At 40.7% G+C, this 25,150-nt stretch overlaps 1 protein-coding gene across 2 annotated transcripts in view; it reads right to left on the bottom strand.

The window, feature by feature from the left end:
• The window catches only part of LOC126457369 (uncharacterized), a 335,229-nt gene that overhangs the window by 70,923 nt on the left and 239,156 nt on the right, over positions 1-25,150 (bottom strand). For both annotated transcript variants that reach the window (XM_050093612.1, XM_050093613.1), the window contains exon 13: positions 21,241-21,400. In XM_050093612.1, coding sequence (XP_049949569.1) covers positions 21,241-21,400 — 160 coding nt within the window. The remainder of the gene's footprint in view (positions 1-21,240; positions 21,401-25,150) is intronic.

The raw sequence follows: 25,150 nt of genomic DNA, 5'->3' as shown, positions 1-25,150 counted from the left end.
AGCCACAGAGGGGTGAGCTTGTCCAGGAGGGAGGACATTAAACAGACACACAGAAGCAGAAAGACCGGGACCTATGAGGACCGATGAGTTGTTAGCCAAATTTGAGCAAAGAAAGTATCTGATGGCTAGATACTGGTAGATAAGGTTACATGAGAATTCACAAAAAAATACTGCATTCCTGTGTGATGGGAAATCATATCAGTTTAGAGTATTATCCTTTGGATTAATCATTTCTGTATCAGAGTTCATACAAGCTCTGAATGAAGCGCTAGATAAAGAGTTATTACAAGAATTAATAATTTATTTGAATGATATGATTTTTTATCCAAAATGAGGGAAGAACCTTGTACATTATTAACTAAAACATTACACCAGTTTTTTGAGAAGGGCATCACAGCTTAATTAGTGAAACTGCATTTTGGAAGAGAAGAATTCGAACTTTTAGGATATAAGACCACACAAAGGAAGAATAAGAGCCATCAAAGAGTGCCCTGAAATGTAAAACAGGTACATTCGTTTCTGGGATTGGCTGGATTTTATAGTTGTTACATACAGGGTCAAATGATGAACTATCTCGGAGTACTGTCATTATTATAACAATGCACTAAATGGGTATGGGATGAAGGAGTATCAGAAGCATTTCTTAACATTAAACAAGCATTAATAAATGAATTGATTTTGAAACATATTGTGAGACTGCTGATTCTTGGTGCAGCATCTCATGATTAATCCAATACCTTCTAATTAATTACTCTTCCTGTCGTGTGTTATTTCCTGTATCTTCCTGTGCCACATGAACTTTTATCTCATCCTACCAACCTGCCCCCCCCCCCCTTTTCTCCCCACCAATCCAGTTTGAACATACTAATTTCACCTAACTAGTCACATCTGCCATCCCCCTTCTTCAGACTTATCCAATCTTATCCACCAACAATCTTCATTACAATCTCTCTATTTTCTCTTTGATCTCCTTGTGACGTAATGCCACTTTTGTTTGGTTTTTGTCTTTCACTTTCAGTCTTCTCCCTCAGATTACGTCTTGTACCCCCTACTCCATCCATTTCATCCTTTTTGTGACTTTTCCCACATGTTCGGCTGTATTTTTGCAAATATTTTTTGTACACATTTCTACATTATTTATGTATGTTTATGCATTTTTATCCACTACCATGGATCTTTGCCCCTTTCACCTGCATCAATACAGAAAAGTTTCCTTATCCCTAGCCAGAACCCAGTCCCACATAGTATTCCTGTATTGTTTCTTGTCTCACGGAATCCCTCCAAATGACCTTACTAGAAAATTACCCATCTCCAGCTGCCACCTTCCTCCCACAATGGCCTCAATTTTTTCAGATTCTGCCAGTCCTTAACCCTCACCAACACAGTCCTGCAAAACCATATCAATCAGGTCCAAACCTCCTTGCAATACCTCCTCTACGTCCGTCAAATTCTCCTGCTATGCAAACCCAAATTCCTGGATCCCATATACACACCAAAACCCTTGCCCTCTAGGAACTAGACTAACATGCACAATGCCACCTCAAAAAACTCTCCACCCTGTTCATTTCCGGCTCCCACCTTGGACTACCATTATCCACCATCTTTACAACAACCTACAAACCTCCCCCACATCCCCCTCTCAGCTGACAAACACTGCCTTGCAGACCTACTACATTCACCTCACCCTCAAAAACTCACTCCCACCACCATACACAATGAGACCTGAAATACAGTCATGAACCTTTCTCCCACAAGCATTTGCTCTTCGGAAGTATCAGTCCTTTCCAAAGGTTCACCTTTTGCCCCACTCCCAAATTAAAATTATGCAGGACTTGTTAAAGACCTTCTCTCCTTCTTCCAGTCCCTACAGTGGAAAAACTTTTTCACCACCAACCCTACCAATAAGACTCAACCAAAGATCAATGTTTAAGCATGGTTGACTCAGTTCACACGTCCATCCAACTGTGATTCCCCCCCCCCTCCCCCCCCCCCCCAAGCCACCCCCTGCTAACTATCCAGAATTTCTCAGCCTCAGACCTTGCCTCACCATCATTCCCCAAATTCCCCAGCAAGCAAACTAACCTTACATCCGCACAAAAAGAGAACCATAATCCTTCACCTAAAAACTGATCCCAACCATGTACTCCTATCTGCTAACAAAGGCTCTATCCCTGTTATTTTGAACCACAAGGATTACTCTGCCTGCTGTCAGATTCATCCATGTACAATGCCTGCCACAGTGACCACACTCCAGAAATCCAGCAGAATCCCTGTCTCTCCTCTACACCTTAGGCCCATCCCAGAACCACTCCCCACAGACCATCTCTCTCCTTACCCATATCACTCCCTGCACTCCTACCTTCCACATGCTTCCTAAATTCCAAAAACTGAACCACTCAGGATGTTCCATTGTGGCCAGTTACCATGCTCCTACTGAGAGAACCTCTGCTCTCGTAGGCCAACACCTTCAGCCTATTACCTACAAACTACACTCCTATATAAAGACACCAACCATTTTCTCCATTGACTCTTCACAGTTCCTGTTCCTTTACCACATGGTGCCCAGCTTGTCACTATTGATGCCACCTCCACTTACATTAATATACGTAATACACATCGGCTTACCGCTGTTGAACACTACCTTTCCGAAGGCCCAATAGATTCCAAACTTATAACCTCCTTCCTAATCACCATGATCAACTATATCCTCACCCACATTACTTCTCCTTTGAAGGCATTACCTACAAACAAATCCAAGGTATGGCTATGAGCATTCACATGGCACAATCCTATGCCAACCCAGTCAAGGGCCATAACAAGTAATTCTTCCTCAATGCCCAGAATCCCAAACTCCTCACCTGGTTCAGATTCACTGATGACATTGTCATGATCTACACAGTGTGAGGACACCCTATTCACACTCCTCCAGAACCTCAACACCTTCTCCTCCCCTACTGGTTCACCTGGTCCTACTCAACCTAACAAGCCACCTTCCTCGATGTTGACCTTCACATCAAAGATAGCTACATCAGTACTTCCATCCCTATCAAAGCTACCAAAGACCAGTAATATCTCCACTCGAGCACCTGTAACCCATTCCAAACCAAGAAGTCTCTTTCATATAGCCTAGCCACCGGTGACTGTCATATTTATAGTGATGAGCAATGGTCAATACCAATGGTCTCACCGATGCTTTCGCACACTGTAATTACCCTCTCAAACTTGTACAACAAAAGATCTCCCATGCCTTATCTCTCCAGTCAACCTCCACCTCCCAAAGTCCCACTGTCCGGCCACAGAGCAGCATTCCCCCGTGATTCAGTACCACCTAGGACTGGAGAAACTAAACCACATTATGCACCTAGGTTTCGACTACCTTTCGTTGTGCTCTGAAATGATGAACATCCTACTCACTATCCTTCCCACCCCTCCCACAGGGGTACTCAGTTGCCCACCAATCCTACACAGTATCCTCATCCATCCCTACACAACCCCTGCTCCCAACCCCTTGCCTCATGGCTCATATCCCTTAAACAGACCTGGATACGAGACCTGTCCTGTGCATCCTCTCACCACCGCCTACTCCAGTCAGGTCACGACCATCACCTAGCCCATCAAAGGCAGGGCTACCTAAGAAACCAGTTACATGATCTACAAGCCAAGCTGCAACCACTGTGCTGCATGACAACCAACAAGCTGTCTGTCCGCAAGAATGTCCACCGAATAACTATGGCCAAGAAACAGCTGGACCACCCCCTTGCTGATCAGACAGCCCAACACGACATTCTTCATTTCAATGACCGCTTCACGGCCTGTGCAATTCTGGATCCTTCCACCAGCACCAGCTTTCCTGAACTGTGTAGGTGGGAACTCTCCTGGAGTATATCCTACATTCCCGTAACCCTCCTGACATAAACCTTCATTATCATTGTCCTTATCCTCTAACCCCTTCACTGTTCCCATTCCAGAACTACGTAGTCTTCTGTTCCACCTATGCACGTACAGCCTTTTTACGTTGCACCTTTTCTGATAACCCACTACTCTCTGTCTAACCTCCCAACTACACCTAGCTGCCCTAACCTCTCCCCCCATCATCCCTGTATACTCCCACAAGCGGCATTTTACCATCCCCCCCCCCCCCCCCCCCCCCTTATCCTGCTATCCCTCTGCCTTGCCACTCCAGCCTCCTCCTTACCCCCACCACATGGTTGCATCTCCCATCATGGGCCACTGGTTACAGTGTGGCCTCAGCAGCCACAGGCTGTAGTTATATGTGTGCGAGTTGCATTTGCGTGAATTTGTGTGTGTACGTTCCATCTCTGACGAAGGTCTTTTTGGCCAAAAGCTCATTTTTTGACAGTCTTTTTTTTGTGCTTGTCTGTGATACAGCATCTCCAATATATAGTGAGTATCAACTGCCCTTTTCATAAAATTGTTACATTCCATCCTGTGATGAATCAGGTCTTCAAGTTAGCAACTGATGTTTCTGAGCTTGGTACTGCAGACAAACTATTTCAAGGTGAGTAGAATCCTGAGTTAGGTAACCACAGAACACTAGCTTTTGCTAGCAGACTCAATGAACATGAACTTAATTAAATAGCGATAGAGGAGTTGTTAGCTGTTATATGGTGTGTACAAAAATTTCAAATGCGCAGTCTGGGATCCAACATAGCAATATATACATATCACAAGGTCTCAGCTTTCCTCATGGAAAGGTCAATGCAATGGATATTATTCCTACAGCAACATCAAATAGAAGTTAACTATACAAAAGGGTAATAAAAAATAGTACCAGATGCATTATCATGACTACTTTTATGCATGAGTAAAATAAAAGAAATGGAGGATCCAGAGTTACTCATATTTTTTTCATTAATTTCGTGATGATAACAGGGTGCCCAGCGATTCTAAAAGAAATTCCTTGAGTTTTTAAGACCAATATTTTATTTTTGCAGAGTCGTATTGTGCTTAGTCCCTAACTAATTTTGATCAATTTTAAGACAAAATCTACAAATTTGGTCAATTTATAGGAACATAATGGAGGATATAATATGGAAAAAACCTCTGAATGAACATGGTTTATTTTAACCAAGAAACAAACATATTAGGAGCTGACAGCAGAATAAAGTTTAAATGTAATTTGAATAAAAAATTACAGGAAAAGTAGAATGAGACTCAAAGAAAGTAAAACATTATTAATAAACATTTGTGTTATGAGCAACCAGCTGTTGGGAAGATGCAGATACATAAACAAAGAGCATTATGTATTTCAGTAAAAAAGTTACACTTTTTACAAAGAAAGCCAAGAATAAAATACAAATACAAATTCAGCAAAATGATTATGGAAGAACTAGCAGTATACTAGTCTGATAAGAACATATACATTAAATGACGTCACAAGCAGGTAGTTTTTAGTGATAGAACTACTTCAATCTGAGAAACCTCCTTCTCACAAGGGAACCTCCCCATCGCACCCCCTCAGATTTAGTTATAAGTTGGCACAGTGGATAGGCCTTGAAAAACTGAACACAGATCAATCGAGAAAACAGGAAGAAGTTGTGTGGAACCGTGAAAAAAATTAGTAAAATATACAAACTGAGTAGTCCATATGCAAGATAGGCAGCATCAAGGAGAATGCGAGCTCAGCAGCGCCGTGGTCCCGTGGTTAGCGTGAGTAGCTGCGGAACGAGAGGTCTTTGGTTCAAATCTTCCCTCGACTGAAAATTTTACTTTCTTTATTTTCGCAAAGTTATGATCTGTCCGTTCGTTCATTGACGTTTCTGTTCACTGCAATAATTTTAGTGTCTGTGTTTTGCGACCGCACCGCAAAACCGTGCGATTAGTAGACGAAAGGACGTGCCTCTCCAATGGGAACCGAAAACATTTGATCGCAAGGTCATAGGTCAACCGATTCCTCCACGGGAAAACACGTCTGATATATTCTATACGACACTGGTGACGGCATGTGCGTCACATGACAGGAATATGTTGTCGACCTACCAAACTTGTACACTTAGCGAATGGGTAAAAAGATTCTTCTACCTTGCCCGATTTAGGTTTTCTTGCAGATGTGATAATCACTCCCAAAATAGTGATGAAAACATTAGAGTTTGTCACATAAACTGAAAATAAAAAATTAAAGTTTTCACTCGAAGGAAGACTTGAACCTAGGACCTCTCATTCCGTAGCTGCTCTCGCTATCCACGGGACCACGGCGCACCTAGACTTCCAGTGTCCTTGATGTTGCCTATCTTCGCATGGACTACTCAATTTGTATATTTTACTAATTTTTTTCATAGTTCCACACAACTTCTTCCTGTTTTCTCGATTGATCTGTGTTCAGTTTTTCAAGGTCTATCCACTGTGCCAACTTATAACTAAATCTGAGGGGGGTGCGATGGGGAGGTTCCCTTGACAGCATTTTCCATGAGTTTTGTTTTCATATTACTTAGCGCTCTTAGCTTCTTTTCTCTACTCACTTCCTCCTCTCTTTCATTTTCTTTTGAGGATTTCCCAGCTGATTGATTCTCTGTTCCATTTCACTGTATCTACCAGGTGCATTTCAGAAGCTATGCATTAACGGCTTTGTGACAGTTACCCCCTGTGACCTAGACTGCACCATGACCAGCACGAACAGCTATGAAAGAGGCTTCAGTCAAATTTTTGACCAGAATAGATTTGCCAGAATACTTCTTTCAAGATTGGCAGTGCTATGGAAGAGATTTTAAAAAAATAAAAAAATAAAAATAAATAAATAAAAAAAAAAACTTGTTAAATCCCTTCACATTTTGATGGCCACTCTCAACACCAGTTATTATAATCCAGAACAGATTGTTGCGAACACGATCCCCATCAAATTCTTTGACAACTGCCCTTATTGCTATAATTTCTACTAGATTTTGGAACTCATTGGCAATGGCATCAGCTTTATGAGCACCAATGTGACCTAAGGTAGTAAGTGGTGTCAATGCTATTCCTGTCTGTCTTTCCTCGTAGTCAGTATAACTTGCCACTTTTGGGTCTAAACACGGAATGTCCTTTGTAAAGGAGTATGTCAGGGACAATTTATCCAGAATTTTGGATGCCATACTCTTCATAATTTTAAGACACTCCTTCCGGAACACGAAGATATCTTTCTCTGATATGTCACACTGACCCAGAGTTTTCTGGTTCAGTACCTGATGCCCACTTTCTGAGGTTGCAACTAATTAATGTTGTCATTCAGCTCTATTTTGATGCTAGTCTGTTTCTGCAAACTTCTTGTTTGACAAATTTTCTCATTAATTCTCTGACCACAGAATGGAGGGAAGTACAGAGAAATGGAGTAAAGAGGGCACCTGACTGAAATTTGGGCAGAAATGACTCAACCTGAGCAGCCACACAGCCACAGTCTCACAAAAAGCAAAATGAACTAACAGCATCTCATCCCTCAAAGACACACATACTTTTTGGTAGTTGTGAGTCTTAGGATTCCAGCACTGGCCTTAGGTTTTGCTTTTACCTACTTCTGTAAACACATTTTTAAACAGCTGTTAATATTTGCTGAGCCCTGAGCGACACCATTTTATTTTCCATCTACCCAACAAAGATGCTTGTAATACTGTCAAAATCAGCTTGGCCTGAAGGAATGTTTTTAAATGTGTTATATAAAGCTCTCAGAAACTGAGCAAGATCCCAACCAATGCCAGCAGAACCTGTCAAAGTCACTATGCACTGTGTGTAATTCCCATGTTCCCAAGTCCAAAAACACAGTATCCTTTGGGTACCCTCGACTTTGAGCTTTCTTTTCAGAGCTCTTAGGAATGCCTCATTAACATTAAGGGCATCCATGTACACCTGAATAACTTAACTTTTCAGATTTACATTAGATTGGAATGCACCTGCTCCAGATCCAACTATATCTTTTACAGAACTTTTCCTCAAAAACAGTGATGTGAGAAACCTTCTCAAAACCTGGTCCAACACACTATTCCAAAAATGTACAAACAGATCAAGCTTAATCATTACCACATCATGTGCAGCAATAATATCCTGTAATTGTTTAGTTAAAAATGGCTCCAGTCCGAACACAATGCTCTAATTTACTTTTGAGTTTTGAAGCAGCAGTTTGGAGGCAATGTTACTGTCTAGAAATACATCTGGTAAGAGATTAACAAGCTGTCAATGTCCCAATAAGATGGGTATGTCACAGCAGCCAACATACACAAATTGAGATCCGCTTCCATCATGGCATCCCTCTGCATGTAATCTAACATCATCAGTCATCAACCAAAAGTTCCTGCAGTGTGCACTTGATGCGACTGCCTTGGGGGTAGGACCTGATTGCTCAGATACATGGAGACTAATCAGAAATATTACTTTTCTTCAATGAAACATAACTAGTCACAACCTGCACTTCTTTCTTATTAGCAACTTCCATCTCATCTCCCCACCTACATGTCATACTGACTGGATCCAAAGGAAGGCAATGAAATTTTCCTGGCATGCTTATAACTGAAAATAATTTATGTTGAGTAAAGGCCACAGCAGCATCAGAAATGTTACACATCAAGGATAGAAATGAACCTAAGAATCGTCTCAGCCCCCCATGCCCCAGCCACTGACTCCCACAGCCCCACTCACGATGTGACCATCTGCATTGTCCTGTTCCCATGGCAGGCTTTAGCTCAATGTTAACTAAACCACCAAGTGCAAGCCAAAGCTCAATGACTGGTTGCTAGTATCCCAATTACAATGTTTTATGCCTACCACTAAAGAACTATAATCACTCTTATTTGCACACAGTGAATCATATCGAAAGCTGCTGGCATGTATAACAGTAATTTTTTAGTATATATGCAAAACAATTTACTGCATACAAACCTCTCATGCCCTAGTAGTCCTGGTTCAAAGTAAATGGATTTGAAGAGGCCACAAACTCTCTAACAAGCACACATCTTTGTGATTGTATAGTATCAGCAAACAAGGCAAACTTCTATTTGAACAGATGTAAATGCAAACTGCACCAAATACTCATCACAGGTTCTTGCTGGTCCCATCACATCACAAACACACAAATCCATAGCACAACAATGAACTAGGGTAGCACAACCAGGCTGCAGTGACAGGTGTGCTAACCACTGCATTAGACTGAGTGAGGAGAGGTGTTGGGGGATGCCAAAACGTGGGTGGAAAGCAGTCGCACAGCACTGAGATGAGATGAGGGTGACCGGTGAGAGCGGCATTGTATCAAGCCAAACAGAAGGAGAGGAAATGTCTCTGACCCCAATCAAACCAGATACCCTACATTTTCTTGGATTTTTAGCCAAAACACAAAAATTTCCCCAAGTTTTCCAGAAAAGTTACACAAATAATGAGGTAAGGAGATTAGCGTTGAAAACAAAACAAGAAATAAAAACAGACGAATATTTTAGAGAAAAGTGAGAATGACACGAAAAGGCAACATTGCTACAGGAAGAGAAATCTATGTGGACAATACGTGAAGACTGGTAGTTTTGGAAGCTACGAGACAACAAAGGCAATTGGTTGTTATGTATTCACCAAACCACAACATAATCTGATATGGTTCATACATAAAGGATATGGACATTTCAGCGTGCAGAAATGTATTACACATATGAATAAATTTTATTATTTGAAAAACTTAAGTAGAAAAGTAAGAACAGGGGAAAGGTGGGGGTGGGGGAGGTAACAGAAAAGAAGAAAAGTAAAAAGACTGTGGCTGCATTGGGGAAATAGAGTGCTCTGTAGTGCTGCAGGGGGAACAGGGAAGGGGATAGGTGGGTGAAGGACAATGACTAACGAAGGTAGAGTTCAGGAAGGTTTCAGGAACATAGGACATACTGCAGAGAGAGTTCCCACCTGTGCAATTCAGAAAAGTTCCCACCTACGCAATTCAGAAAAGCTGGTGTTGGTAGGTAGGATACAATGGCACAGGCTGTGAATCAGCCACTGAAATGAAGAACACTGTGTTGGGAAGCATGCTCAGAGTTTGTCACTGGTCATCCATGTGGACAGACAATTGTTGCTTTTCATGCCCGCATAGGATGCAGCACAGCGGTTGCAGCTTAGCTTGTATATGACTTGACTGGTTTCACACGTATCCTTACCTTTGATGGGATAGATGATGCTTGTGACCAGACTGGAGTAGCTGGTGCTGGATGTACGGGACATGTACTGCCTGTAGGTCTATTACAGGAATATGAGCCATGAAGTAAGGGATTAGGAGCACAGGCTGTGTAGAGATGGACAAAGTTCAGTGGGCAATGGAATAACACTGTGGAAGAGTTGGGAAGGATAGTGGGTAGGACATTCCTAATTTCACAGCACGGTGAGAGGCAGAGAATGTGAGGTGGTGGGCAACTGGAGAGATAAGACACAGGAGATCTGTTGCTGTACAAGGTTGGGAGGGTAATTACAGTTTTTGAAGAGCTCAGTCAGACTCTTGGCAGACTGCTCGTCACTACAGATGGGATACCTACGGGTTGCAGTCTAGGTATCCACAGGGGTGTATTACGACCCATTTCCAAGAGCTGTGAGTGTAAATGTGGCAAGACTGTTCTTCAGGCCATGTCTACCACTCTTAATCAAGCAATGAACAGATGAAGAGCAACAGTAAGCTTAAAAGCTTACATTAGATACTACTTGTACCTTCAAGTTTTGTACAACCATAATAAATATGTAATAACTAAAGAATTTTAGATCTTTTGAAATAATAAAGACAGAATTAAATAGCTACTAGGCAGCGAAAGTTTGTAATTTGTTGACCATTGAGAGATATGCAACAGATATTAAGAAAAAACATACAATTATGCTAAAATGAACATGAGAATCTATTCAATAATAAATGTGGTGGATGTGTGTTAAAAGAAACAGAACAAAGAAAGAACTATACACAAGCTCATATTTTGTTAGTAGTATGTAACTGTGCTATGGTTGGTGATAAAAAATGCATCAAAATATTATAATCTAGTAACAGAAAATATGTTTTAAATAATCAGTCCACAAAGACAGGTACAAGAAAGAAATGTCTCAGTATGGAATACTTCTTAATATATGAGTAATGACAGAGTTACAGGATACAGAAGGAGGAGACAGGAAAGTGGTGTTTTATATAGTTGGTATGCTCACTACACTATGGAGAAAACTTCAGTGTTAGAAATGGTACTGTATTTTATGGACGATAAAGGTAAACTTTTTTTCTTCGAAAAAATGCCTCCAAAATTCAGGTAGGTCTTCTGCTCAAAATCAATATAAAATGTCCAATGTTTGATTCAATATTCCCACCAGTCATAAAAATGGCCGTATATTTGATGCCACGGAAAACTTCTCTCTGCCTGGCAATGTTGATTTCAACTTGCAGCAACAGCGCACCAGTACGATTAACGTGAATCGCAGAGATTCATAAGCTTGCTAAAACTGTCTCCCACCCGACCCACCATTACAAACCCGAAATACTGTCTAGCCTATGATGCTTCATTGCAGTTCACAGACAGTGAACTTGAATTGAAAGTTATTTGTGTTATCAGTAACAGTACAATATTATTGTTAGCGGCTAGTTTTATAATGGATGAAAATAAAAGGTATTTATATGATGTGGCCTAGGAGGGCATAATATGAACATCAACAAAAGCAATACAAGGACAATGGAATCCAGTCGAATTAAATCGGGTGATGTTGAGGAAATTAGATTAGGAAATGAGATACTTAATATAGCAAATGAATTATGCTATTTGGGGAGCAAAACAACTGATGATTGTCGCAGTAGAGAGGATATAAAATGTAGACTGGCAATGGCAAGGAAAGCGTTTCTGAAGAAGAGAATCTTGTTAACATCGAGTATAGACTTAAATGTCAGGAAGTCGTTTCTGAACGTATTTGTGTGGAGTGTAGCCATGTATGGAAGTGAAACATGGACGATAAATAGTTTGGACAAGAAGAGAATAGAAGCTTTCGAAATGTGGTGCTACAGAAGAATGCTGAAGATTAGATGGGTAGATCACATAACTAATGAGGAAGTATTGAATAGGATTGGGAAGAAGAGAAGTTTGTGGCACAACTTGACTAGATGAAGGGATCAGTTGGTAGGACATGTTTGAGGCATCAAGGGATCACCAATTTAGTATTGGAGGGCAGCGTGCAGGGCAAACATCACAGATGGAGACCAAGAGATGAATACACTAAGCAGATTCAGAAGGATGTAGGTTGCAGTAGGTACTGGGAGATGAAGAAGCTTGCACAGGATAGAGTATCATGGAGAGCTGCATCAAAGCAGTCTCAGGACTGAAGATCACAACAACAAAAACAACAGTGACATATGCATAACAACATGGAAACAGAGCAGCTGAACCCTCCGCCAACAGAAAAATACCATTTGTGATTGACAGGCTAGTAAAGAAGAACTGAAAAAAATGAGGAAGACTAAATGTGCAAATAGAGGACTGAATACAAAATGGCCAAAACTAGAAGACGATGTATTGAAATGGATTCAAGGACACCATCAAAATAGCATTGGAATTAATACAAAAATGATTCAAATACATGCTTGTAAGCTAGCACAATAGTGGAAACTAACAGGCTTTAATTAAAGAGTTGGTAAGTGCTACGGGTTTATGAAGCATCATGGACATAGCATGTTAATCAAAACCAAAATATCTCACAAAATGCCATGAGAGTACAAAGAGAAAATATTATCATCCCATTGCTTTATTATCCGACATCAAAAGAAAATCAGTGTGAAACTAAGCCAGATAGTGAATATGGATGTGCCAAATAACAGAACTGTTGTCATGAAAGGAGTTAAAATTGTAACTACAAAAAGAAGTGGACATGAATAGATGCACTATGCTGTTGCCCTTTGATGATGTGCAGATGGTACTAAACTTAATCCAACGATCATTTTCAAGCACAAAACAACGCCAAAACCTTCTGAAACGCTGCCAGGTGGTGGTGGTGGTGTTCGCATACTTCACAAGGGTTGGATAGACGGGGCTGATATGAAACTATCAGTTAATGAAGTGTAGGAAAAAGAATTGGGGAGAAGAGGAATTTGTGGCACAAGTTGACTAGGGGGAGGAATCAGTTGGTAGGACACGTTCTGAGACATCAAGGGGTCACCAGTTTAGTATTGGAGGGAAGCGTGGAGGGTAAAAATCGTAGAGGGAGACCAAGGGATGAATACACTAAGCAGATTCAGAAGGATGTAGGCTGCAGAAGTTACTGGGCTGAAGAACCTTGCACAGGATAGAGTAGCATGGAGAGCTGCATCAAACCAGTCTCTGAACGGAAGATCACAACAACAACAGGAAGAAGGAAAATTGCTTTATTGAAGAGGAGTTCTCTTTTTGTGCAAGACCAGTTTAGTAGTCATTTCAAAAATTCTGTGAAAGAGAAATTGATACAGGGAACTACAGAGCTTGCTGTTATTTTGGGAGGACCGAATTAATGATTTCAACCTCTTGATGTATATATGAGAGAGGAATGGAACAAATAGACGACAGATGAAACTCAACATGAATTCATGCCAAAGGGAGCATTAAAATGACACATAATCAAACAAGTATGTTAGTGGATAAAACAGTCATGGTCTAGAGTGAGAGAAGACATTATTGTTCCAACTTTCTCTATGGCGGTGAACACCATCTTATACATAAAGAGGACAATGATGGTGACATGATGATGAAGAAGAAGATGATGAAGAAGAAGAAGCAGGAGGAGGAGGAGGAGGAAGTTCAAGTGACGATTTTCAGGGATTGTGAATGACAGTTCGGTTACTTAATTTTTTTTTTTTTTTAAATTACTTTAAAATTAAGGTGCATCTTTTAAGTCCATAATATACGGTAGTAGTTCTTGCAACTTTTATTGAATGACCCTGCCACATATATAAACTTATACCAACACTTTTTCAACCTATTTCACAGGCTGACAGAAAATATATTATTATTTTTCTATTACAGTCTTCTCTTGTACTCAGCATTTACAACATCTGCTAAGATGCCAAGAATTAGCAGATGCGCTCAAACAATTTCTATAATTGAATTTGCTGCTATAGTTCTATCTATCTATCGCTTGAGCCTTGTCCTGCAGTTACGCAGGGTCAGCCATTGTTAATCGGATTTGGCATGTTAATGTTTAAGGGGTGGCCGGATGCCCTTCCTGCTGCAACCCCGTACCCCCCGGGACAGAATTAGTGTATTCCAACTGTCTGGCCGGCCGGTGTGGCCGTGCGGTTAAAGGCACTTCAGTCTGGAACCGCGTGACCGCTGCGGTCGCAGGTTCGAATCCTGCCTCGGGCATGGGTGATGTGTGTGATGTCCTTAGGTTAGTTAGGTTTAATTAGTTCTCAGTTCTAGGCGACTGATGACCTCAGAAGTTAAGTCGCATAGTGCTCAGAGACATTTGAACCATTTGAACCCAACTGTCTGCGTCAAGTGTAATCCATGGAATAGCGTGAAAGTGTTTGAATGTCTGGGAGCCGTATAACTGAGGTGGTACAGGAGGACCAGCCTGGTATTCACCTAGCATGATGTGGAAAACCGCCTAAAAACCACATCCAGGCTGGCCGGCACATTGGCCCTCGTTGTTAATCCACCGGGAGAATTCAATCCGGGGCTGGCGTGCCTACCCAAGTTCAGGAAGCAGCGCGTTAGCACTCTCGGCTAGCCTGGCGGGTCAATTTGCTGCTATAGTTATGTTTACCTATATTGATAGCTATTGTTTGTCCCCTTCTAGTGATATATTGTGATATATAGTGTGACTATAACTATAATAAAATTTAATACTTTTGGGAGAAAATAACATTTTTTGTGGAGATAAGGTCTGACTTTTCTAAATTGCACCCTAGTATTTTCTTTATAATCTAACAAACCAGAAATTGGTGAACATCTGATGATGCTTATGATGCTTTCAATTATGCCGATTATGCCCAGGGTGGTCAATATTGGATGGCAATATAAAACATCTCCTGTCATTGTTTAAATAAAATATTAAGTGTACAATTAAAATGGAATACTTGAATGGTATCCTATTTGTACAGATGTGTCAACTTCGTAATTGTTCATAATACAAGTTAATCAAAGACAAAAATTATGGGCAAATAGGTAAAGAGAGCTAGAAACGTGCTTGCGTGTGCACACACACACACACACACACACACACACACACACACACACACACACACATTTTATTTTACATCTATCTTTGGATTTAAGAGGCCTACACGTTGGATGCACCATCAGGGTTATGCATGCATGAGAGGAGAGGAAGGGTCAAGAGGGGGAGGGTGAGAGTCCCATATTACACCAAGGAGACGTGTTACATCTGCACTGCATTAGCCCATATGGCTCTGTCCCATATGACACTAATGAATGTGTAGCAACAACAAAGTGACTAACTGAAGTAAGTATTAATTTAATAAATGACCAGTCCTTTTTTTAATAACTTGCTTGGGAATTAACATGTTGGTACAATCTCAAGTCCAATTTTATAAGTGAGCCAAAGGGATAAGTCCCTACCAACAGTTTAAATAAAATCAACTCCAGATAACAATATACAGATACTGATTTTATTATGCAATATTTTGTCCAGATTTTTATGCACCCAGTTTTTTCTCTTGCAATATTAATTTGCTAATAAGCTATTTAACCCAGTGACAAGTAAATGTAATGATGCATTAATTTTCTAAGCACAGTCGCAGATGATATACAGATTGGTCATAAAGTCACAATCCATTTCCAAACAATTTTGGATGCATCTACATAATGTACCATTATAATCCACTAATGTCATAAAGTGGGCCTACTTTTTTCAAGGATAATCAATAATAATGCTTACAATATAAGAACGTGTGACTATTGTTAGTGTGCGATTTTCTTATCTGGAGGTGCAACAGCAGTTCACTCTAAAATTTCAAAAGCCAGCACAAACAAGAGAAAACACCTGGTTATGTGCCAGAAAGTTTGAAAATGAAGATGAATCGGGCACAGGGAGACCACCTACACCATAAGAGACTGTTCAGAGTACCAGGGAAATATTCTAAAGAAGTCTGACTGCATCAAATCATCGTTTATACAAGTCAGACATGCCAACATCAACTATTATGAAAGTTTTACACTTCTAAGGAAAAGAAGTGTACTACAGTAAGGTTCTTCACAAATTAGACCACAAAGGTTATGCAACTTGGCAAGCTGTGTGTTATGATTTCATAGGAACTGCACACAACTATTACCTTATTCATCACATTTTGTTTACTGATGAAGCCACATTCTACACCTGCGGAAAAGTCAAGAAACATAACTGCCTCAGATGGGGTAACGATCCATCTCACACTATCCCTTAAAATCAAAGGGGAATTCCTGGAGCCACACCTTCAGCAAGAAGGCATTGCAGACACTTGTGCTCCATCAGGATGAAGCACCACTTCTTTTGCCCTCATTGCAAAAGAGTACCTAAATCAAAGATTTGCCAACAGAAGGGTTGCAGAGCTTCAGCAAGACTGTGGCTATCGCCTTCACCTGATTTGAGACCTTTGCTTTTTTCCTGTGGATACATAAACTCAAGGCCGTACAAGAAAAGGTATTGGATTGCCAAGATCTAAGTGCTCAGCTCCCAGATGCAGTGTTGGCTTTTTCAGAGATATGCTTCAGAATGTATTCAGGCTGCTCTTCAATGAAGCAAGCAATGCTTCAAAATGATCAGAGGCAATTTTTAGGTGTAATTATATATATATATATATATATATATATAGAAGGAAACATTCCACGTGGGAAAAATTATATATATATGGGAAACATTCCACGTCGGAAAAATATATCTAAAAACAAAGATGATGTGACTTACCACACGAAAGCGCTGGCAGCTTGATAGACACACAAACAAACACAAACATACACACAAAATTCAAGCTATCGCAGCCAATGGTTGCTTCATCAGGAAAGAGGGAAGGAGAGGGAAAGACGGAAGGATGTGGGTTTTAAGGGAGAGGGTTAGGAGTCATTCCAATCCCGGGAGTGGAAAGACTTACTTTAGGGGGAAAAAAGGACAGGTATACACTCGCGTGCACACACACACACACACACACACACACACACCCTTCCCTCTTTCCTGATGAAGCAACCGTTTGTTGCGAAAGCTTGAATTTTGTGTGTATGTTTGTGTTTATTTGTGTGTCTATCAACCTGCCAGCGTTTTCGTTTGGTAAGTCACATAATTTTTTTATATATATATATACATGAAAACATTCCACGTAGGAAAAATATATCTAAAAATAAAGATGCTGTTACTTACCAAACGGAAGCTTTGGTATGTTGACAGGAGACAATAAAACACACACAAACACACACACAAATTTCAAGCTTTCGCAACCCAAGGTTGCTTCGTCAGGAAAGAGGGAAGGACAGGGAAAGACGAAAGGATGTAGGTTTTAAGGGAGAGGGTAAGGAGTCATTCCAATCCCAGGAGCGGAAAGACTTACCTTAGGGGGAAAAAGGGACAGGTATACACTCGCGCGCGCGCGCCCACCCACCCACCCACACACACACACACACACACACACACACACACACACACATCCGTCCGCACATATGCAGACATAAGCAGACACTGTAAAGGCAAAGAGTTTAGACAGAGATGTCAGTCGAGGCGGAAGTACAGAGGCAAAGATGTTGTTGAGTGACAAGTGATGTACGAGGGATGGCAACTTGAAATTTGAAATTAGCGGAGGTTTGGCCAGATGGATAACGGGAAGAGAGGGTATATTGAAGGACAAGTTCCCATCTCCAGAGTTCTGATAGGTTGGAATCAGTGGGAAGTATCCAGATAACCCGGACGGTGTAACACTGTGCCAAGATGTGCTGGCCGTGCACCAAGGCATGTTTAGCCACAGGGTGATCCTCATTACCAACAAACAATGTCTGCCTGTGTCCGTTCATGCGAATGGACAGTTTGTTGCTGGTCATTCCCACACAGAACACTTCACAGTGTAGGCATGTCAGCTGGCAAATCATGTGGGTGCTTTCACACGTGGCTCTGCCTTTGATCGTGTACAGGACCTGAGTAGGTGGTGGTGGGAGGGTGCATGGGACAGGTCTTACACTGGGGGCGGTTACAAGGGTAGGAGCCAGAGGGTAGGGAATGTGGTTTGGGGATTTCATACGGATGAACCAAGAGGTTACGAAGGTAGCCAGCTTCACACATCCGTCCACATCAAACCCACCAACAAGCAACAGTACCTCCATTTTGACAGCTGCCACCCATTCTATATCAAACGGTCGCTTCCCTACAGCTTAGGTCTTCGTGGCAAACGAACCTGCTCCAGTCCTGAATCCCTGAACCATTACACCAACAACCTGAAAACAGCTTTTGCATCCCGCAACTACCCTCCCGAGCTGGTACAGAAGCAAATAGCTAGAGCCACTTTCTCATCCCCTCAAAACCAGAACCTCCCAAAGAAGAACCCCAAAAGTGCCCCACTTGTGACAGGATACTTTCTGGGACTGGATCAGACTCTGAATGTGGCTCTCCAGCAGGGATACGACTTCCTTAAATCCTGCCCTGAAATGAGATCCATCCTTCATGAAATCCTCCCCACTCCACCAATAGTGTCTTTCCGCCGTCCACCTAACCTTTGTAACCTCTTGGTACATCCCTATGAAATCCCCAAACCACCTTCCCTACCTCTGGCTCCTACCCCTGTAACTGCCCCCGGTGTAAGACCTGTCTCATACACCCTCCCACCACCACCTACTCCAGTCCTGTAACCCGGAAGTTGTACACGATCAAAGGCAGAGCCACGCGTGAAAGCACCCATGTGATTTACCAACTGACATGCCTACACTGTGAAGCGTTCTATGTGGGAATGACCAGCAACAAACTGTCCATTCGCAGGAACGGACACAGGCAGACAGTGTTTGTTAGTAATGAGGATCACCCTGTGGCTGAACATGCCTTGGTGCATGGCCAGCACTTCTTGGCACAGTGTTACACCGTCCAGGTTATCTGGATACTTCCCATTGATTCCAACCTATCAGAACTCCGGAGATGGGAACTTGCCCTTCAATATACCCTCTCTTCCCGTTACCCACCTGGCCTAAACCTCCGCTAATTTCAAATTTCAAGTTGCCATCCCTCGTACATCACTTGTCACTCAACAACATCTTTGCCTCTGTACTTCCGCCTCGACTGACATCTCTGTCTAAACTCTTTGCCTTTACAATGTCTGCTTGTGTCTGTATATGTGGGGACGGATGCGTGCACGCGCGCGCCTTTATACCTGTCCCTTTTTCCCCCTAAGGTAAGTCTTTCCGCTCCCGGGATTGGAATGACTCCTTACCCTCTCCCTTAAAACCCACATCCTTTCGTCTTTCCCTCTCCTTCCCTCTTTCCTGATGAGGCAACCTTGGGTTGCGAAAGCTTGAAATTTGTGTGTGTGTTTTTATTGTCTCCTGTCAACATACCAACGCTTTCATTTGGTAAGTAACAGCATCTTTATGTGTATGTTTGTGTATCTATCAACCCGCCAGTGCTTTCGTTTGGTAAGTCACATCATTTTTATATATATATAATAGAAGGAAACATTCCACGTGGGAAAAATTATATATAAAAACAAAGATGAGGTGACTTACCGAACGAAAGCGCTGGCAGGTCGATAGACACACAAACAAACACAAACATACACACAAAATTCAAGCTTTCGCAACAAACTGTTGCCTCATCAGGAAAGAGGGACGGAGAGGGGAAGACGAAAGGAAGTGGGTTTTAAGGGAGAGGGTAAGGAGTCATTCCAATCCCGGGAGCGGAAAGACTTACCTTAGGGGGAAAAAACGACAGGTATACACTCGCACACACGCACGCACATATCCATCCACTATATATATATATATATATATATATATATATATATATGAATATAATAGAGGGAAACATTCCATGTGGGAAAAATATATCTAAAAAGAAAGATGATGAAACTTACCAAACAAAAGCGCTGGCAGGTCGATAGACACACAAACAAACACAAACATACACACAAAATTCTAGCTTTCGCAACCAATGGTTGCCTCGTCAGGAAAGAGGGAAGGAGAAGGAAAGACAAAAGGATATGGGTTTTAAGGGAGAGGGTTAGGAGTCATTCCAATCCCGGGAGTGGAAAGACTTACTTTAGGGGGAAAAAAGGACAGGTATACACTCGCACACACACACATATCCATCCACACATACACAGACACAAGCAGACATTGTGTCTGTGTATGTGTGGATGGATATGTGTGTGTGTGTGTGCGAGTGTATACCTGGCCTTTTTTCCCCCTAAGGTAAGTCTTTCCGCTCCCGGGATTGGAATGACTCCTTACCCTCTCCCTTAAAACCCATATCCTTTTGTCTTTCCTTCTCCTTCCCTCTTTCCTGACGAGGCAACCATTGGTTGCGAAAGCTAGAATTTTGTGTGTATGTTTGTGTTTGTTTGTGTGTCTATCGACCTGCCAGCGCTTTTGTTTGGTAAGTTTCATCATCTTTCTTTTTATATATATATATATATATATATATATATATATATATATATATATATATATATATATATATATATATATAGAGAGAGAGAGAGAGAGAGAGAGAGAGAGAGAGAGAGAGAGAGAGACACACACACACACACACACACACACACACACAAACACACACAGATAATAATCATACATGCATATTACTTTATGACTACCCTGTATATACTGGGCACCAAATATTTGCGTTAAAATGAACAGCCAAGATCACAATATTTTAATAATTTAATATTAATAAAGAAACATTATTGCAATCTCAACTGTTCATTTTAGTGTAAATATAACACCAGGTCACAGCTCTCTGTAGACTAAGTCGTCAAAATTTATGACTAAATATTTAGGCTCAAACAGTAACAAACTAAAGACATTATTTTTTTCTTCACCTCAAATGATGGAAGATATCACAAGTAAAGTTTCTTCAGAAGTTTTGATAATGTTTGTTCAAAGCACATGTATGTGAGCTGCAATCGATTAAAACAACAAATATGTTTCTGACAACAAACTTGCAGCATGCTGCAGGTGATAATGCAACTTATGACAGTGCTACAACCATTTACAGAGCTACAACCATTTATTTCAATAAAAAAGTTTTGTTGCTAACAACACGAATGAAAAATGCTTTCAGTGTCAGTGGAAGTTAATCACACATGTACGACTATTAAACTCACCCTAGTGTCGTGTTTTGCTAACCTACCTGCTATTTGTTGTAAAGATGGTGCCTTAAAGATGATAATGACAATCTGTTCACTGTTGGCCCTTAAAATGCAAGTTGAAGACATGCAACCGCCTGACTCACAGGTATCCATATCATCATCTGTATTTGTTGTGATGGAGAATACTGGAAGATTACAACACTGTAGGCAAAAGAAAATTCATGATGATGCCATATTAAATGCGGAAATGGCAGACAAGCAGTATGTAAAGTTATATTTTACAGAAAAGTGGGTGATTTGTTTTCATGTGTTATTTTTCAGTTTATATTGCAAATCTCACGCTATTATTCATTACTGTTCTCTGAAAGGAACACTTGATTGTCACACTACAATGTAGTTAAATGTATAGCAGCATAAAATTAAATTTTAAGGATAAGTGTTAAATTGTTTCAGTGACATTTCTGGAACCCAAACCACCACCACCACCACCACCACCACCACCACCACCACCACAACAACAACAACCTTACCCCAACAATCATGTACTGAAATAAAAAGGGAGCAGACTGTTTGTGGACACAACTGTAGGCACTCCCCATGATATTCAGACAACCTGGTGGTTCCTACAAATTTTTGGTTCCTGGTTCCCTTAATATAACATAATTTAGTAAGTTTTTTAAGGCAAAATTTTGTTCTATCTAAAACAGTTGAAATGTGTAGCTTGGTGGGTTAGGTTACTTTAAAAATGAAATATGAATTAAATGAAACATGTAATTTCAGTTCACAAGCAATTTTCTGAATAGATTTATCACTAATATGTTTGACGGAAGAGACGAGCTTATTGTACAGTACACAACTTCTCAAAACTGAATAAAGCTGGCTGCAGCTACTTTCACTTCCTTTTCTACATTAATTTTTGCACAATATTTCCCTTTATTACAGTAACCACCAGAAACTCAGTTTCACATAAACAGGACATTGCAAATAGACATATTGTTCATTGAACTTTACCACTAAGCAGCACATATTCATCTTTTACTTATAACCGAAAAGTGTGGAGTTCCAGGCTGCCAAATTTTGTCTGGAATGTAGTGTCACAAAGTAAATCAATAAGATTTTTTCCCCCACAAAAGAAGTACATTCAGATTGAGATTCAGTACAAAATAAGTCATGAATCTATGACGATTTGTTGATCATCAGCTTGGCTAGTTTTTGAACCACTAGATAAGCCATGACAGGTGACCTTCAAAAAAAGATTTTACACTGCAAGCCAAAGAAACTTCGCTGGAGACTATGAACTAGTGCTACAAGGGAAAATAATTACTTGCACCATCTTCATTTTTCTTTCCCACATTTTAATTTTTCTGAAAGCTAAAACCTTTTGAGTTAATATTACAATTGTACGTAGTCCCTGCAAGGAAACACATTTGGTTGGATTTTCAAAGATATTGTATATGTATTCTGGTTAAAAAACTCCCATTGTGTAGTATGCTCATATTTTTCTCACTCGAGAAGAGTATTTATTTCTTGCCGTAACTGGAACATATCAGGTAATACTACTAGAGAGCCACCATGAGTGGCAATAATTTAACAAAGATATGTATTGCTCCCTTCTGTTCATTACATTTTTCCCACTTCTACACCATAAATACTTAGCCCCTGTGAAAAACTCATAACATCAATGTTAAAAATTCCCTGATTTTACATTTCTTCCTTGTAAGGTTTCTCTCTATTCTAAGTTCTTACTTGACACCTCGCTTGACTTCATCCCATTTTCTTCCTATTGACATTTGATGTGACTGAATGAGTTAAGAGTGACACAAAAGGCAAATGGTTCATAATACGGGTGGTGGCAGACTTAAGGGGATATTTTAGGCCATTGTGGAGACGGGAGACGTAAGAGAGGAAATGCCAACGTAATCCGTGATTGGTGTTGCCAACACAACTTTCAGCTTTTAGCTTTACCATGCTGTTATGATACAACTACTGTTAGGTTGCAGCAGTAATGAAAAAACAATATAATCGACAGAAAGTGTTCCTGACCAAGCCAATATGTGATGAAGGCGTCCAGCCACCACCTTTTCTTGTGCCACACGTTCTCATCTTTTTGCATGTTTTTCCTATGTACTGTAATCAGCAACAATATCAATTGTCAACATTTTAAACTCAAACACTGAGTCTCGAAGAATATGCTCTGTCATAATCAAGGAAACACTGTCCATTTCCGGCTAGGGAACTCTTATTGGCTGGCGACTTGTTAAGTCACCCATCAGCCAGCGCAGCCACAACACCACACTAACACGTGTAAAATGAGCTCACCTACTGGCCGTGTGGAGAGGGGAAGTTGCCCTTCAATGACTGGAGTGCAGGTAGCGGTGGAAGCATTTTGCGAAGTGCTGGAAATATACTTTTCATGCAGATGATGTGCTATGGCAGAGACGTCACATAGAAATAGAACGAAGATTTTGCGATAGCACATTTTAAGGACTGTTGTGTTCAAATCCGACACAATACAGTTGCAACAACTACATATAATAAACATGTACAGTATATACTTTGCACCACACACTGTAGATTGTAAAGATTGCACCACACACTGTAGATTGTAAAGATCGGCAGCTGTGATAGAGGGCATCAAGCAAAACTGTAGCGCCTGAGCTTTCTTTCAAATTTACATTTTACACAGTATATAGAAATTTACTGAGCCAGTATTGCTTTGTCGTCCACAGTGCTACTCCATGGGTCAAGCTCATCTCTGGTATGGCACCAGCACAGAGTAATGACACCACTGCACAAAGGGTGGTGGTGTTTTGACACCCATACCATTCACCAGACTTATGGTTTCCATAGATTACCCCGTCTCTGCGCAGAATTTCCCACACATTGGGCTGTCCGGTCTTTTTGCCTAACTTACACATTATGAAACCTTTTGACATATTTCATCAGCAAAGTTAAACCTTGAGTGTGACGTGTTATTTGCTACTAAATAATTTCAAATAAGAATCTACAATCCTCCACAAGTGTCTGATGCAATACAACCTTGGTTAGTATTAGCATTCCAAATTCTTTTCAAATGTAAATGTCATCAGCCTTCAAACAGATCTTTACAGCCAATGTGCCTGTAGGGATACTTTAAAAAAAAAAAAAAAAAAAAAAAAAAAAAAAGAAAAATGTTCTCCACAGTGGAGTTACTGTCTAAGAACCATACACAAGACATGAAGGGAGCATCATTATTGTCTGTGGCCTCACTGGATCGTCATCCATATTCATGTTCGTTTACATACATAACCAGATTATTGTGTACTGAGATTCTCCACCATTTGCTGAATACTATGACTGATGGTGTTTGACACAAAAGTAGATTTGAAAGCTGTTTCTCCATCAACTCGCCAATTGTAACATTCACTAAATCTACAGCAGCCAGTACAATTAGCTTTTCTCTAAATAACAAGGATATTTTTAAATTTCACAACTGTACATCATTTGGCAAATCATTACAAAAGTTAACTGTCATCATATTTATGATATTTTCAAATCCTCGTACATCTGTCACTCTGTGGTGTGGCCTCTGCATTTTGAGTTATGGCTCACTTATAGAAGTTCATTAAAAAAATGGCTTTCGGAGTGATGAGAACAATAAAGTTTCAAAATTAACTTAATCACCAAATTATTACACTGAGAACAATGAAACTGGTGGTCGTGGGGAGAATGTCAGCTCTCCCATTCTTCTACTGTAACTTCCAACAAGAAGACTTTCCCTTGGCTTGCTGTTATCACCGTGAAATATCTTCCACAGGCACCACTGAAGTAACATTAGAGTGCAACCACCATTTGCAAACACACACTTATTACTGACATTGTTTATGTGGAAAAGCTGTGTTTTACTAAACAGTTGTCAGCAGCACAACTTGCTACTTTTCTTATGATATTGTTGGCTCACAAAGGATAGTG

Source organism: Schistocerca serialis, chromosome 2 (genome assembly GCF_023864345.2).
Source record: "Schistocerca serialis cubense isolate TAMUIC-IGC-003099 chromosome 2, iqSchSeri2.2, whole genome shotgun sequence".
In the NCBI taxonomy this organism is placed as follows: domain Eukaryota; kingdom Metazoa; phylum Arthropoda; class Insecta; order Orthoptera; family Acrididae; genus Schistocerca; species Schistocerca serialis.
Note: the sequence above shows the minus strand (reverse complement) of the source record. Positions and strands in the feature narration are given on the sequence as shown.